Raw genomic sequence first — 16276 nt, 5'->3', positions numbered from 1 at the left:
GACCAGTAATATATATATATATAATTTAGGGTGGAAGTTTCTCATAGTCTTCTTTGATACATTACAAATTTATGAACAGCATCACACGTAAAGCAAATTTAATTGTTTTTCTCTATTAAAATATATTTCAAACTCACCCATTTGCGTTACATTGTAAATATCTTCCCTCGAACAAGATGATGGCACACATATACCAATTCTGAAGGGGAAGTTGTAAAACAATTGCAAATGATTTGTAACTTCACCGGGCATCTGTAAGGAAATTTATTTGCTTCAATAAAACTCTATTGTAATTTTCAAACGCAAGTATATGTAATAATATTTTATATAAATAAAAACAAATAACTTCCCAAAATAAAATGACATACTCCTACACATTATTTATTCCTATATAATGTTAGATTTATTCTATTGATGCAAGAAACAAATAAAAAAAAGGTCGTGATATTTTTAGGTTTTTTTCAATAAATAATAGTAATAAGTTTAAAATGCAACTTCTAGTCTTCAATGTTTACATAAGCACTTAAGTATTAGCACTTACATTTTACTGTTGTTGTTTTTCTTCATTACACGTTATAAACGGGAAAAATCCTTACTTCACAAACTAATCATTAGTAAATTAAATGTGTAATATTGTGATATTACATTATGTTCCGTAACCATCACACTTTTTGGTTATTTTTAGAATCTTTGTAAGAACTTAACTTAAAAAGAGATGCACATTTAGAATCGAATTAAGTTTATTACATAAAGAATTGATGCACATGTACATTTCTCAAAAAAAAACGGTCTACCCTGAATAACTTCTGATTTATTGATCAGAATGTTCCAGAACTCATTTTTAATGGTAAAAACATGCTAAATAGTTAGTGCAGACAACATTTTAAGTTACAAAGTCAAACACAAAATCGCACTTTCTCTAAATATACGTACCTTTTTTTCGACATATTCGGGTTTCTGACAGCTCCGAAATATAAGGGATAGCCGGAATCTGGTAAATAGGGTTCCAATTGTTGTTTGATCAGGAGAGCGGTCCTAAGTTTGGCCCCTTTAATGTTAATTTTACTTTTTACATATTTCGCATTATGTCAAGAAATTTTTAAGCGAAATGAAAAAAATATTGCACGCACTTACAAAATTTTTTTATCCAAGCATAATTCTATGCAAAAAAGAATTTTTAGTAAACATTTGTTATTTTTTATTATTATCTTTTATAATAGTCAAAAATTGTAAGGTATATAATTTTAAAGAATGTAATTTCATATGGCAAAATACAAAATTAGTCGAATAATTCCTAAAAAATCAAATTTTAAAAAAGCTGTAGTCTTAAAATTCACTCTCTCGTTTAATTCGTGTTTATCTCCAATTTAGTAACTTAAAATATCGTCTGCGATAATCAATTAACATATTTGATGTCACCCCCTCGAATCATAAATATTTAGTCCTAGAACGCAAATGTCCGATTATTAGGATCAGGGTGATCAGTTTATTTTTTTGCGCAATGTACATTTACAAATGATCAATGAAATTTATTTTTGACATACCATAATGAAGCTGAAAACAGACTAATATATCAAGTGAGTGAACAGTCATAAGCACAAACATACAGTAACGAATCTCCGAATGAAAAATTCTTTTCTCATGTGCTCATTGAAAAGCTGAAACTAACTTAGCTATAAGTTTGACAAAACTGAACAGTTAAAAACGTAGAATTTTCATAAATAGAGTGCTCTATATTTTGTTTTAATTATGGTAAGAACGTTGTTTCGGTGGTTGGCTATAGCAGAGAGTTGGGGTTGGGACCAGTAATATTTAAGTTAAGGAGAGCATTTTGAAAACATTTAATAAAAAAGCGAAGTAAAATGAAACGTAAATAAACAGCAAATGGATTTTAACATTTGATTTTTATTTTATGTTGGCATTTTATGAATTTTATTTAATTTAAAATTTTATGAGTTTAGAAGGAATGCTTTTTTTCGATTCTATGAAATTATAACTGTAATTCACTTTTTACCCTTTGACGCAGAAAGGACACCGGTGTTCTTTATGTATATATATTTCTTTTCTAACACTCTAATTAAAAACAAAAATATATTTCGAAATTTTTAATCAGAAAAAATCAATCTAATAGTTACTAAAAAGCCTGTTAGATTATCGGAATTATATGCATATTAAAATCCAAAATCCAAAGAAAGAGATTGTACTTTTTTTTTGTTTCATATTTAAAACTTTATCAATAATTTATTTTTTAAATTAAAGAAATATCAGTGATGAATAACTGTTTCCTTAGATTTAAATAACTGCAAATAAGCTCAAATTTGAAGAATTTCTGTTTGGATGTGAGCCGTATTTGGAAGATTTTACCATTAAGTCAGAAAGAGACACCTGTCTTTCATGCCGTATTTCATAACAATAAATTATTGAAATGCTAAATATAATATTTTTCACTTATTTTGACCTAAATTAACACAAAATAATGAAAAAAAGTTATGAACAGAGTATGAAAAATATTTAACTTAAATTTTGCGTAAAAGGGTTAAAATCCCTCTTAGTAAAGCAAAAATATTTCTTCAAATTCTACAGAAACTCATAGGGTGTATCCAAAACTTGTTTTGATCCTTGAGTTAAATAAACATTCCTTTCTAAAAGGAGTTTGAAAAACAAGATCAACTAGTTAGATAGCCGTATGTATGACATAATAACTACCTATTTGAAAGCAATGTATTCCTACCTTAGTCACTCAATGACCTGTTCTCCAAATATTTATTTTTGTATTTTTATAGAAACTGTAAGTGTCAACAATTCATTCACTTGGGTTAATAATATGGGCATGCTTTTTAGTTTGAGAAAAACTAAATTAAAATCGACATAATATTCTCTCGTTTAGAATACTTTAACCGATGACATGAAAATACGAATTGTATGAAACGGAAAATTGTTAAATAATACGTTAAATAAATAAAATAAAACTATAAAACTGCTTTTTCACGTAGATTTAAAGGGAAATTATGTAAATGATTTTCTTGAAGTATGAAAAATTATGTAAGTGAAATTTTGTAAGTGAATTATGTAAGTGAGGGAAATTATGGAAGTGAAATGCATTTTTTCATGCATTGCATTGTTTCCTTCAAATGCAATTTTCATTTAAATATGACATAAAATAATTATTTTTTTTCTGCTTAGTTTATTTAAAAACAAATTTAATTAATATTCCAAGAGCAGCTTTGAATTTTATTTTATTATTTTTCTCTCGCCCTGTACTTGTAGTTTGTTTTTGTTTAAACGGGGTCGAAATTTCCATTGGGGATACATTTTCCTCATAACGATTGTAACTTCTACTAGCATTTTGGCACATAGCTCCAGCTGAAATTTGAGTACCCAAGTAAATCAGAAAGTAGTAAAAGTTTCGCTTGGTGATAACTCTAATCGAAGATATGAATTCGGCTTGTAGACGCTTTTAAAACAATTAAAATTTCCAGCAAAGAGAACACGATAAGTTCGTTTCAACAATAATACAGCCATAAATTCAGTGCAGAATGGTCGGAAAATGATTGACTTGCACCGTCATCCAACCTAGAGATCTAGTACAGTTTTGAAGTTGTCGAAGCATGCAGTGACGATAAATTCCCTTCAGTGATACTCTGTTAGAAATTTCTAGGAAAAAATTTTTAAATAAAAATTTACATAATTGTTTTTTTCCACTTTCGATCAAAACAGTCAAATAGCCATAAAATAGTATTCAAGCTATTAACTGTGATAATAATTTAATATTGACTGTTCGCGCAAACTAGGCCCACAACTAACGAGAATGGAGGACGCCTTTCTCGAAAGTTGAAAGCTAAATCAAGAAATAAAGAATTACGAACTCTTATTTTTATTTTCCATCATCGGGTGCTTAACACAACAGCGAATGTCTAATAAACTTACAGTAATAAGTGTAGTGAATGTCTTATGAATCACCTTAGTTCCCTGCCAGTTGTGTATTTACATTGACCGAGAGGGCTAATCTGTCCATCCCATGTCAAGCTGAAAGATGCCTCGAATTGCACCGCAATGATTCCTTAATTCCTTCCACACATGAGAAGTTTACAGTGCCCTGATGATGACCTTGGACTATCGAGATATATTATTATTTTTTATATAATCGACTCGAACAGCCGACCCTATTTTGGGTTTATGACTACTAATGTTCAACTCCGTAGCCTTGTAGTTTTTGAACCAATCCAGAATACAAGGAAACTCCTGGATCAGTACCCCCAGAGGTATGATTTGTTATTGGAACATGGAGGACTTTGTGACTCGACAGATTTAACGTGCATCAGTCACCATTTACTAAACAGGGAGTCTGCGGCCGGCGGGGATTGAACCTACGACTTCTTAAACATGGGCCCAGTGTCCTATCAACCAGGCTATCTCGGTCCTTGGACTATCGAGATATGGAATTTCAATTCATGCATGGATGGTTGCAACATAGGGCTGCTTATCCCAAAAGAGTCACAACTACACTTTTGCGTCCATTACCTAACATAACCTAATTCCAATGTCCAGTTAAATTTCATTTTTATGGTTTCGAAACCATGCTAGTAGTAAATGGTTATAAAGACATATAAACTTTTACTCACGAATATCAGTTGTAAAAGTTTTCAAACCAGTAACGGTAAAGATATGTTCCTAACCTTAAACTTAACCTAAACCGATTATTTTATCATAATTTTAAAATAAAAATTCTGACAGTGTAATATAGTCAGTTCAAAGTGGTTTGAAAACGATTCTACCATGTATTTTCATCAAATGCAAAGCTCCAGATAAAATTTGAGCACTCAAATAAAGCTTTGTAATCATAAAGTGGACGGAATCATAAAAAAAATTGCGCAGTCGTAATTGAATTTCGTTTGACGATAAATTTCATCTGGTGAAGGAAAACTATTGAAACTTGCATTGTCATAAAATACAAAGCTCCGGAATGAATTCGATAGCTGTAGTTCTCTCGTTAAATTATAAACTTTTAGCTTTAGATAGCTTTTTTGATCGATTGTAAAATTAAAGAAATTTACTCAAGCAATATCCATAATATAGAAATCAATCAATGATTATTCAAACTCAATACTTGTGTCAGATTACTGCAATTGAATTCACAATTTAAATAGACAATTTCTAGCTTAATTACTCTTGTATTTTGAATTATACTATTGTAATTTTTAAAACAAAAAATCTGTATTCCGCTCAAATATTCTGCAATATGCGAACAGTTATGACCTTATGTGACAGAAATAAAGATAATTAATTAGAGAAGTCATTCTCATTTCTCATTTTATTAACAAGGCAAACTTCTTTCCGTTAACATTGAAGTAAAAAGGTTAATGTTTCATGTGTATAAAATAATTAATTATCAAACAACTCTATTAAAACAAAATATTAAATGCATATTACAAATGCGTTCCAAATGCATTTTACTTCACATAAAACATAAATATAACCAATTTTTTTAAGATATTGGAGCAGTATTGCAGCAGTATTTGATAAATATGATAATAATAACGAGACCATTTTTTTTATTAGAAATTTAGAAAAACAATTTACGTAACCAATTTAGCTAAACAAAACTATTGGTCGGGAATAAACACAAAACCGATGAATCAAAAAAATTGAAAGTCTGGGGTAAGCTTAACACCTGAGAAAAATAAATATTTTTATTAATTTTTTCTTTCATAAAAATTTAATCAAATTAAGTATTAAAGATTATTATTATTAATATCACTTAAAAATGTTTTTTTTTGTAATATTACTTGTTATAAATATCTTTTGGTGTTTTATTAATAGAAGTATAAACTTTAAAATAAAATATTTTAAAACAAAATTTTTTCCCAAAATGCTCGAGTTTGCAAATTTAATCCACTGCAGAGAGGCCATCAAATTAAAGCTTTTACTACTCAACAAAAAAATATGAAAAAAAGTTTGTTAATAAGAAAATTTAAAATCCCGTTCTACTCCTTAGAATATCCTCTAAATATATGTACTTAGATACTTAAAAAAGAAAAAAAAATTAAGTGGCACCAATTCGTTTTATTAGATTTAATACTCAAGGTACCTAAATCAACTAAAAGAAAATTATACTTATTTAAAGTGTACAAAAATACCATGTAATATTTATTTATTTGCTGCAAATTATTATTAAATTATTATTAAACAGAATAAACTAAATATCTAAAGAATATACGAAATATTGTTTAGATATTTAGTTTATTCTGTAAATATGTACTGTAAATATCTAAACAATATAACTAAAATATCTAAACAATATTTTACTCGAAACTATAAAATTAGGCTCTGTTACGTATGCTTTTGTTGCACGCATAATATTAGTTCATTTTACATACATTTTATATTAGTTCATTTTTCGCTACATAAAAAATTAATGTTGAGCCTGCTCAGTTTTGTTTCAGTCTTTATTTAAAACAATTTCAGAATATTCTCCATTTTAATTATTGCCAATAATGATAAAGTAGATATAAAATTTATATTTTAAATTTATCTTTATCAATAGTTTTAACTAGAGTCAAAAGTAGTTAACTATGACTTATAGCAGTCTTCAAATTAAAAAATATATATATATACTATTAAAATCTCCACTATTGCAAAACATTTAACTTTTCCAAATTGGAAAAATATTGCCTTAAATATTAATGAAAACCTAATAAAATTTATTAAATAATAATATATTTGAATATTTGTTGATTTACGTTTTGATAACCCAGTTATGAAAGAAACTGATTGGTTGATTTTTCTTCTCAATGAATGGTCGTAAACAGATAGTGATTCGTAAAACGCGTTCATCAAGTTTTTAATTATCACTCGCTTAGCAAGATTTATGAATTTCGGTCAAAATCGAAGCAGTGTCTGAAGGTCGAATCAACTTTCGATTATAGATGTTGTCGAAAAATATATCTAAATTTCATTACATATTGTTAAATATATATATACTTCATTATTTCCCAAACAATCATAGTGATTATACGCTATTTCAACATTTCAAAGACATTAAAATTACAGAAATCAGATATAAAGAGATCCCCATAGAGAGACGTTCAGATGATCAGATTTGTTAAAAGATAGTACTGTTTCAGCATATCAATTACGTAATCACTTTACTACGCATTAATTGTTGCGTAATATGTTTGAGAATACGTGTTCTCATTCCATGATTCAAAAGATGTTAAAAGATAGTTTATGTTCCTTTTCAATTTCCTCGTTCATCCACATTAATTAACGACCACTTTTCCATTTGTAAAATACTGATACATTGTATGAAAATAAAATACAATTAGAATTTTTAGTACGATCTTGTCCTTCATGACATTGTGAAAAATATCTAAGGATTACTAATTAGTCTTACGATTCATATAAATTAGATCTATATCATTTTTTGAAAGATTAAAAGCTCCAATAAAATTATAATGTACTTCTAACGTATTGTCACTATGTACTATGTTTGTTAATACCTATTTACATTAATGAGTTGTATGATTACAAACTACTTAATTATTTAAAAAAAAATTATTAAATTTTTCCTCTTTATAACTAATGCAATTAGTTTAAATTGTTTATTTAAATAATTAAAGTCTCTTTATATTTTCTTTCAGTAAGAAACCTGTCCTTCACCGCTATTCATAGCAGAATGACATAATACTTATCAAGATTAACGTAATATACAATGCAGTTTCATAATCAAAATGAAATAGGAGTGATTCACTGCTTGAGATGGGATTAGATTAAACATATGGTTTAGACTAAAAACAATCGAATTTCAACCTTAGCCTCGAAAATTTAGATTAATTTGATTAAAAATACAAACTAACTATTTTAACGTGATTAGAAATTTAAGAGCGTACAGAATATCGTGATAATTAACAGCAACCTTATCACGGTGAATCATTAGATGATATATCATATTCTACAGAGCACAAAATCATATATCACCCTGAATAACGTTCTAATGATCGGTTTTTAATTATCAATCTTAATAGTTCCTGGTGGTAAGCTCAAATATGCTAATTATTTAGTCTAACTATTAATTAAGTTACGAAATTGGACACAAAAACGAACTTTTTCGGAATAAATATACATTTTTTTTACATATTTGGATTCCTAACCTTCAAAATATATGGGGTAGCGGCAATCTGAGAAAGATGTTCCTCATCATTTGATCAGGAGGGTTCCAAAGTTCGGATCCTTTAATGTTGATTTCACTTTTGGCGTTTTTAGTTACATTTTTAAAGCTAATTAAGCAATTAAAAAAATTGCACCCACTCATAAAACCCGTTTACCCGGAGATAATTTCATACAAAAATTAATTTTTAATAATTATTTATTATTTTTGATTATTCAATTTAGTTGTGGATGAAAAAGTTTGAATTATGAGGCATAAAGTTTTTTATATCAGATTAATCTACATATTGAAAAATTTAAAGTTTCAGCAGTTTTTGCTTAGTAGAAGACGTGGAAAATTAAAATTAATTAGTTTTTAAGAAATAATTCAGCGGCATTGAAGAAATATTTATGATAATCATCATAATATTAGTAGCAGTCGTATCAAAATAATACGGCTATCATAATAGTACGGCTGCACTGACATGATAACCGAACTATTATGATAGCGGTAGTATGTTAGACGTACTATTTATGACGGATATCTATGTATTTCATATTATTTAATATTTTACTCATTATAAAATTTTCAAAGTAAAAATATCAATTTTCTTACTTTTACTAAAGATGGCAATTGGGTTTTCGAGATTTTGTTTTAAATACTGGATAAAACTCATTGAAGTGAAAAAGATTACTTTTGTTTTAATATGCATATTCTAAGGATAGTTTTAAACTTTTTAATCCGTATTTTAACCAGTTGAAAGTTTTTTAATCATCCAAATGAATGTGAATGATTGATATGAATGCATATGATTGCATATGAATGATTAGAAAACTTCAAACGACGTTATCTCAAAACAGTATTTTTCCTAATCACAGAATCGATTGTTTCTGAAAGTTCATGAAAGAATAAAAGACAAACTTTAAGGTGTCTTCAAACACTAACTTTTAAAGTTGCGTGTATATTGAAATTCTGGGAATTTTTAGCTCCAAATATAGTTTCCAAGTATTACTACCTATATGTAACTATATGCATAATGTAAGCTAAAGCGCGCTGTAGGCTAATTTTATTTTTTTCTACACTGGGTTTCAAATAAAAGAATGACAGACAATAAATAAATAACTTACTCCAGTGTCATTTTCAAATATTTTGAATGCTTCCAGACGTTTATTTACAGAATAGAATCTTGGTTTTGGTGGTAGAGGAGGCCATGCTGTAATTGTACAATATTTCCCACGAATATCTTTGTTTGGTACAACTGTATCAACGCACTGATCATACGACCCATAAGATGACAATGTCCCAGTGAGGACACCGTCAACTGTCTTGGCAGACGCATCGGCCACTAGAAAATAATATTGAATAATATAAATACATAATATAATATATAATTTAATATATAATTTAAAATATAATATGTAATATAATATTATGTAAATGTGAAATATAATTTATATAAAACTAGAAATTAATATTGAAAGCAACATTTAAAGCATTGAATGCGAAGCTTAAAATGTACGTATTATTTATTTATTTCAGACATTTGCTAACTGGATATGTTTGATACGCGTAGCTGAAATATATAGTTATAGTATATAAGGTTTTCCGCAACTATCATCAATAATGCGTAGTTTTAGAAACTTTGCTGAAAATAAAGTAAAGCACATTTAAGGCCTCTAATTAGTGCAGGATTCCTACGGATCTGGGGAAAATTTAAAAGCAGACTTAATTTGTGAAAATGATAATGGGAATTTCCTTTTTTCTAAAATGCTATTTCAGCATTCAGAGGTTTGCTTGAAAAAAATTATTATTTATTTACAAAATTACCATATAGTGGTGGTCACCAATATATTATTGTCTTATGCTCTTTAGCACTAAATACAAAGTGTTTTGAAAAAAAACATGCCTTGGTTTGATAATAGGTTTTCTAAACATGTCATCTTGCATATTTAATGATGTGTTAAATGTACAATAAAGCATGTGAAATTTACACACGTAGTTTACATTACGTGGTTTTTAGAAGCAAGTAGATAACTTTTCATGGTAATTCTTAAAAATTTATTAGTTAAAAAAATAAAGAAACAAATTATCTTTATTTACAAAAAATAAAATAACGGGAAAATTTAATGAAGAAAATTTGTCGAAAAACTACGATAAATTATTACCTGCCCGATATTTTTCTTTTTCTTCCCACAGAGATAATTTTTACAGTTCCACGTCAGATTATTAGATTACTTTAAACAAATAATAAAAGTTTATCTTTTATTTGATTACTATTAAATGCGATCAAGATGTTTAAAAATATTATTTTCTATTTTTAAAGATATTTTCTGAACAATACTAATTTCTGGAAAAAATATCTCAGAAAAATGAAATTCTAGGTAGAAAGAAAGTTTTTGTTATGAAAGTAGGAAAATTTTAAATAGGATTTCAAGACGGAAAAATTATAATTTTAATTTAATAGTTTTAATACAGTTTTAACTAACGTTGGAAATTATAATTTCGTGCATTTTTCATGAATACTAAGATAAACTGTCTCATGCTTGCTCCACTTATTAATTCCCGTGTTTGCTTTTCATTCTTAATTGTTTTTGTTTTCTTCAGACATGGAAAACATGGAACATATTGCTAATAAAATATATAGTTGCCATAATTGTATGTAAGAACATACTATTAATATGTTAATCGCAAAGAAATGATCAATTAGCTGATTTTTATAAATAATTGACTATGCTTGAGAAAAATTTAAAATGTAAACTTAAGAATGCAAATCGTATGACTCGAAAATAAAAAATAAATTAAAAGTGATTTTACTTGTAAACGAGACTTATGTAATTATATCCTTTTAAAACTAAAAAAGCTTTTAACTCTCTGAAATTATATTTTTATCATTTTGAATTATATTATATTTTTAAAAATGTTGATATATTTAAACACTTTCTGTCTCTCTTTCTGCTACTTTCGACATCAACTCCAGCACAAGCTTATAAAGTAAAGATTTCGAGTGAGAAAAAAAATTTACGAAAATGAACAGTCATTGTTTAAGTAAAGAAAGTAGAAAAAAATACACGTGGTTGCAATTACTTTTAAACAAAGTAGGAAATAATTAAGTAGAGAATAAAAATAGCAATTTCAGCACGACATATTTTTTGTGTTTAATTGTATTTTTGCAGGGTGTAGAGCGACTTGCATGGTATTTTTACTGCAAGTTTAACAGTTAATAATTCTTGACCTAATTATGAGATGTTTTTCTTAATCGAACGTACTCCTTATAAATTTCTCTATGTATCATGGTAATTCCAAGTTTCTAAGACATATAAAATCCAAATCAGTAGCAGCTCTTACTTTTCTTTAAACCTATCGAGATATGAATAAAATTATTTTTATGTATTCACATGTGGCCAGTCTCAGACACGGATTTATATATTTTTTTAAATATACTATTTAGTTCCATACTCCACGTGAGGATTAAAATCGAGAAATCACCCTTAAACTTCTCGGAAAAATATAGATTCTCTGGAAACTTAACAGATTAATATTGGTTTTTAAAGTGATTTTTAATGCTTCAAAGAAAAAAAAACAAGCATTAGTTTTTCCGAAAATACTTTTTTTAATTGAAGGACATTTATTAAAATTAATAATAGCTTTTACATGAGTTATATTTTTAATTAAAGTGAGATTTTTGTTATAATTAAAAGGAAATAATTAAATGCAAATTACTTGTAATTCCTCAAAAACTATATCTCAAAAGTAAAAGGTATTTTTTAACTTAAATATTTCATTGATAAAAAAAAAATTTATCTACTTCTATTTTTCGGTGGAGTAGCTAAATTTTAAAATAAAATTCTAAAGCAAAAAATATAAATTGTAATGATGATTAAAAATACAACAAAAAGTTACTCTTTTGTAATCTTGTTCTTCATAATTTTGTTATAATCATTATAATTCTATAGCCTTCTGATAAGGTATAATTTTAAATTGCAATTTCTAATTATTAGCAAAAATAGCATTCCTCCTATCAAGTTCAAATATTCACTTAATTACTAGCACTTAATTTAACTAGCATTTAGGTTTAACTCATATATAAATTAAGATAATATTACATATGAGTTAAACCTAAGTGCTAGTCAATAACTCATATATAATATTATCTTAAATATAAACTCTATAGAGTGAGCTGAATCTCATTGTATTTCAGAGTCTTGTATCATGATTTACGTCAAAGTGCATTATGTATTTCGATAACATCCTTTAATTTGATACCATCCATTCCTTTCTTTACAGCTCTTGGACAAAAAAGAAAAATATACAATATCCGGTTAAGCCTTTTAAAATTAAGACAAACCGTTGCCTGAAAACTGTAAAACCTTCAACAATTTGTGACCTCCAGTGAAAACTTCTTATGTTTGTGTCACAATGATAATTGCACTGAACATAACCATTTTAGTAGTACAAGTAGCTTTTAATTAAAGTTTGTTTTTAATTGAACCATCAAAAAATTAACTACATATATTAGAAACCATGATCACTAATTTTTATTGATGTTTTTTGTTAATAAAACACTTTTCATAATTTTTAAATTCTGGTTTTCAAAACTAAAGTTATTATTACTACAAATTTAGTAAGCAATATAAAACTAAAAAATAAATTTAACCGAATAAAGGATTTTCTCGCCCTGCTCTAAGATATCATGATAAAATTACCACATATTACCACATTGATCAAATTTTATCCCAAGTTATAAAACCAGACATTATTGTTAATTTTACCAAAATCGTTACCATCATTACAATCATGCCGATAAAAATTACCGAACTTTTTGGTGTTCCGATAGAGCCAGAAACATGGTAAATTTTACCATATTCTGGTAGTTTGAACCATGCCTTTTTTCTCAGTATCCTGATGGTCGGTGAATTAATAATTGGTAAAATAGGCAATTTTAATGGATTATAAATTTCACAGAATCCATCAAATATGAATACATTTTCTAACTTTCCATCTTTTGTGAATAACTCATGTTTTAGCTCATTGTATCAAATGTGCGCATTTTCTTTTATTTTCGAGAACCAGAAGATTACACTAGATTTCTAAAGCTATCATTACTTTTCAAAATTTTATAATTGAAAGACATAAGCAAATTTATTTGTATACATTACTTTCTTGCTCCATTAGCAAGACAAAATTACTCTGTAATTTTAATTATGCTCTTAAACCAGTTCTTATCAAAGTATGGGAGAAGGATTTTTAGGAATCTTTTAATTCGAAATATGAGTATTATGTTATAAGGATGTAAATCAGTGAAATTTGGCTCAATTTTTCAGATTCTTATTACTTTTCATACATTTTAGCGCAACTTTTTTATTAGTTTTCTTTTACGTTCGAGCATAAAATGCAACAATTAATCAAGTGTAAAAGAACTTATAGTGTAACTTACCATTTGGACGTTTTAAAAAATATATATATTTCAAGTCATACTTTAATTTTGATTATACTATTTTTATGTGTTATGGAATTATGCATCCATTTGCTTACTTAATTATAGAAAATTGACTATATTAATGCTTCTATGAATATTAAATAAAAAAAAGAGATAATTATATCGATGAATATAAAAAGAGATTACTAACATTGTTATAAAGAAATGTTTTTCTAGGCAACATACTTTTTTCAGTTGAGTTATAAGTATGTTTTTAATCATATATTTTTCCATAACACTATGCAACCATTAACTGAAATGTATGTTTTTTAAAATGTTTTATAATGTACTTTAAGAGCATTTTAGATATAAATTCATGAAAAATATCCTAAATTTTAGAAATGCTAAATAAACTGGACGATGCTTAAAACTATACTATGCAATATACAGGACAATTAGTTAAGATCAACCGGTAAAATTGAAAGAAAGGCAACAACATAACTAAACATAGATACTCTATATTTTTTGTATAAAGTAACGAATATACACATTATACGTTTTGCTTTCTTAACTCATTTTTCTATTTCATTTTCTTTGATATTAATTGTGTTTAAACAGAAATTCATAATACTTGCAAATACTAAGAATTATAATTTTTAACACAGTGAACTGTAAAATCGCTAACCTAAGACATATCATGGAAAATAACTCCTTAATGCTGAAATTTAAGAAAAAACTTTTCACTGATAAAAAATTTTATTCTAAATTTTGGAGCTTGGCTAATGATTAACTTAGCAGAATACTTTAAAAAAATTATTTTAAATTAATCTCTCCAGGTTTAAATAAAAAAATATTTATATTAAATGTAGCTGTAAGCAACTAAAAAAGTGTGCTTACTTCTAAAAGCATATGGTTTCATTACCCTTAGATCAGCTATCCATTGAAACACAGCATGTGGATAAACTGTTGACAATGCAAATTTGCCTTTGATGGATTTATATAGCATTACTTGAACTTACATTGACTCCCTGAAAATTAAGAATAAAATTTCGAATGTAAATTCTGATTTTATTCTTAATTTTGGAGATTAAATTTTACTAATGTTTAACTTAGCTGATTACTTTAAAAATATTATTTTAAGTAATCTCTTCAGATTTAAATAAAAAAGTGTTTTATATTTCACGCAAAATATGGAAAAAATGTAGCTACAAGCAACTAAAAAAGTGTGCTTACTTCTAAAAGCATATGGTTTCATCGCCCTTAAATCAGCTATCCATTGAAACAGAGAATGTCGACAGGGTGTTGACAATGTAAATTCGCCCGATGTAACAGAATCTATAAAATAAGGCATTGCCATTTTGATGGCAGTGCTCGTCAGCTTACGAATACTTTTAAAATTTTCTTCCCATTTCTGAATAACTTCTTCCGTTTCATTATCGACTTTTTGGTCTTGTTGTATTCCCTCGCCATTGGTGGCAAGAACAAAAACGCAGACGATGAAAACGCCGGTCAACAGAAAGTTCGACGACGACTTCATCTCTGCAAAATCTCGCAATCGAAAGTGATGGAATACGGGAAAAAAAGTGTTCTTCGTTCACCCCTTTTCTTCTATCTCCCGAACTTTTCTCTTCCTTTCGAAGGTCATCAGGTATAGAATGCTGAAGGGATATCTTTACTTACTCTTCTACATCGATTATACTCAGAGAGAAAGCAGTTTTTGGCCAACTCTGCGTGGATTGACCTTCGAGTAAACAAACCAGTAACATTAAAACGTAGAAAGGTAGAAACGTAGAAATTAATAAACTCAGATGCATCAACGATAAGTTGAATCTTCCGAATTATGCATCCGATTGGACAGTGTCGAAAGTAGTGCATGGCAAACAACTTTTGTTTCAGGAAGTTATGCACGACTAAAAAAGTTACGTTTTAACGCTAGTACCACCCACAGTCATTTAAATTACTTCGTCATATATTATTACATAATAATTTTCAAAAAAATTCACAACTATTCCTCAACAGCAGGGTTTTTTTTTTAATTTTATTAAAAATAGACATATGTTCAATAAAGAAATTCTTGAAATATAAATTAAGAAATAAATGCAAACCGTATCGGTCATCAAACATCATTTTTATTTTTAAAAAAAATTGAATGCAACTTTGTATGCATCTTCGTTAAAACAAATTACTCCATTAATTATATAATAATTAATACCAATCGAAGTTTTTTTAGAACTACTACTCAATAACAGAGTTTCATTAAAAATAAATAAATGTAAAAGATGTATTGTAATGGAATGCATGAAGCATAAATAACGAAATAAATACAAATTTTACTTTACAAAGATTAAATAGTGTTGATGTTTAAAATTTTAACATGACATGCTGCACATTAGCTAAAACAAATTACACCATAAATTATGTAACAACTAATACAAATAAAAGAATTTCAGAACTAGTGTTTAATAGAAATTTTTCAGAAGCATTATGTAATAGAAGTTTTCCATTAAAAATAAGTTATTGTAAACTGTGTATTAAAATGTAATGCATGAAATAAGTATCATGTAATAAATACTGACTTTACTTTTCAGGGATTAAATAGTGTTTATATTTGAAAATTTAAAGCGACATGTTGCACATTATTAAAAGCAAATAAATCTGAAAATTATGTAACATTTAATTTAAATGAAAGTTTTTCAGAACTATGGCTGCTTAAT

The 16276-nt window shown here is 27.3% G+C and overlaps 1 protein-coding gene across 1 annotated transcript in view; it reads right to left on the bottom strand.

Annotated features, from left to right (window-relative positions):
* Positions 1 to 15458, bottom strand: part of LOC107452067 (nose resistant to fluoxetine protein 6-like) — a 36791-nt gene extending 21333 nt beyond the window's left edge. The window contains exons 1-3 of the mRNA XM_043041538.2: positions 14796 to 15458; positions 9274 to 9491; positions 138 to 252 (exon numbers count right to left, since the gene is read on the bottom strand). Coding sequence (XP_042897472.1) covers positions 138 to 252; positions 9274 to 9491; positions 14796 to 15099 — 637 coding nt within the window. The 5' untranslated portion in view covers positions 15100 to 15458. The remainder of the gene's footprint in view (positions 1 to 137; positions 253 to 9273; positions 9492 to 14795) is intronic.
* Positions 15459 to 16276: the final 818 nt, after the last annotated feature.

The sequence above is a fragment of the Parasteatoda tepidariorum genome, chromosome 4 (genome assembly GCF_043381705.1).
Source record: "Parasteatoda tepidariorum isolate YZ-2023 chromosome 4, CAS_Ptep_4.0, whole genome shotgun sequence".
Classification (NCBI taxonomy): domain Eukaryota; kingdom Metazoa; phylum Arthropoda; class Arachnida; order Araneae; family Theridiidae; genus Parasteatoda; species Parasteatoda tepidariorum.
Note: the sequence above shows the minus strand (reverse complement) of the source record. Positions and strands in the feature narration are given on the sequence as shown.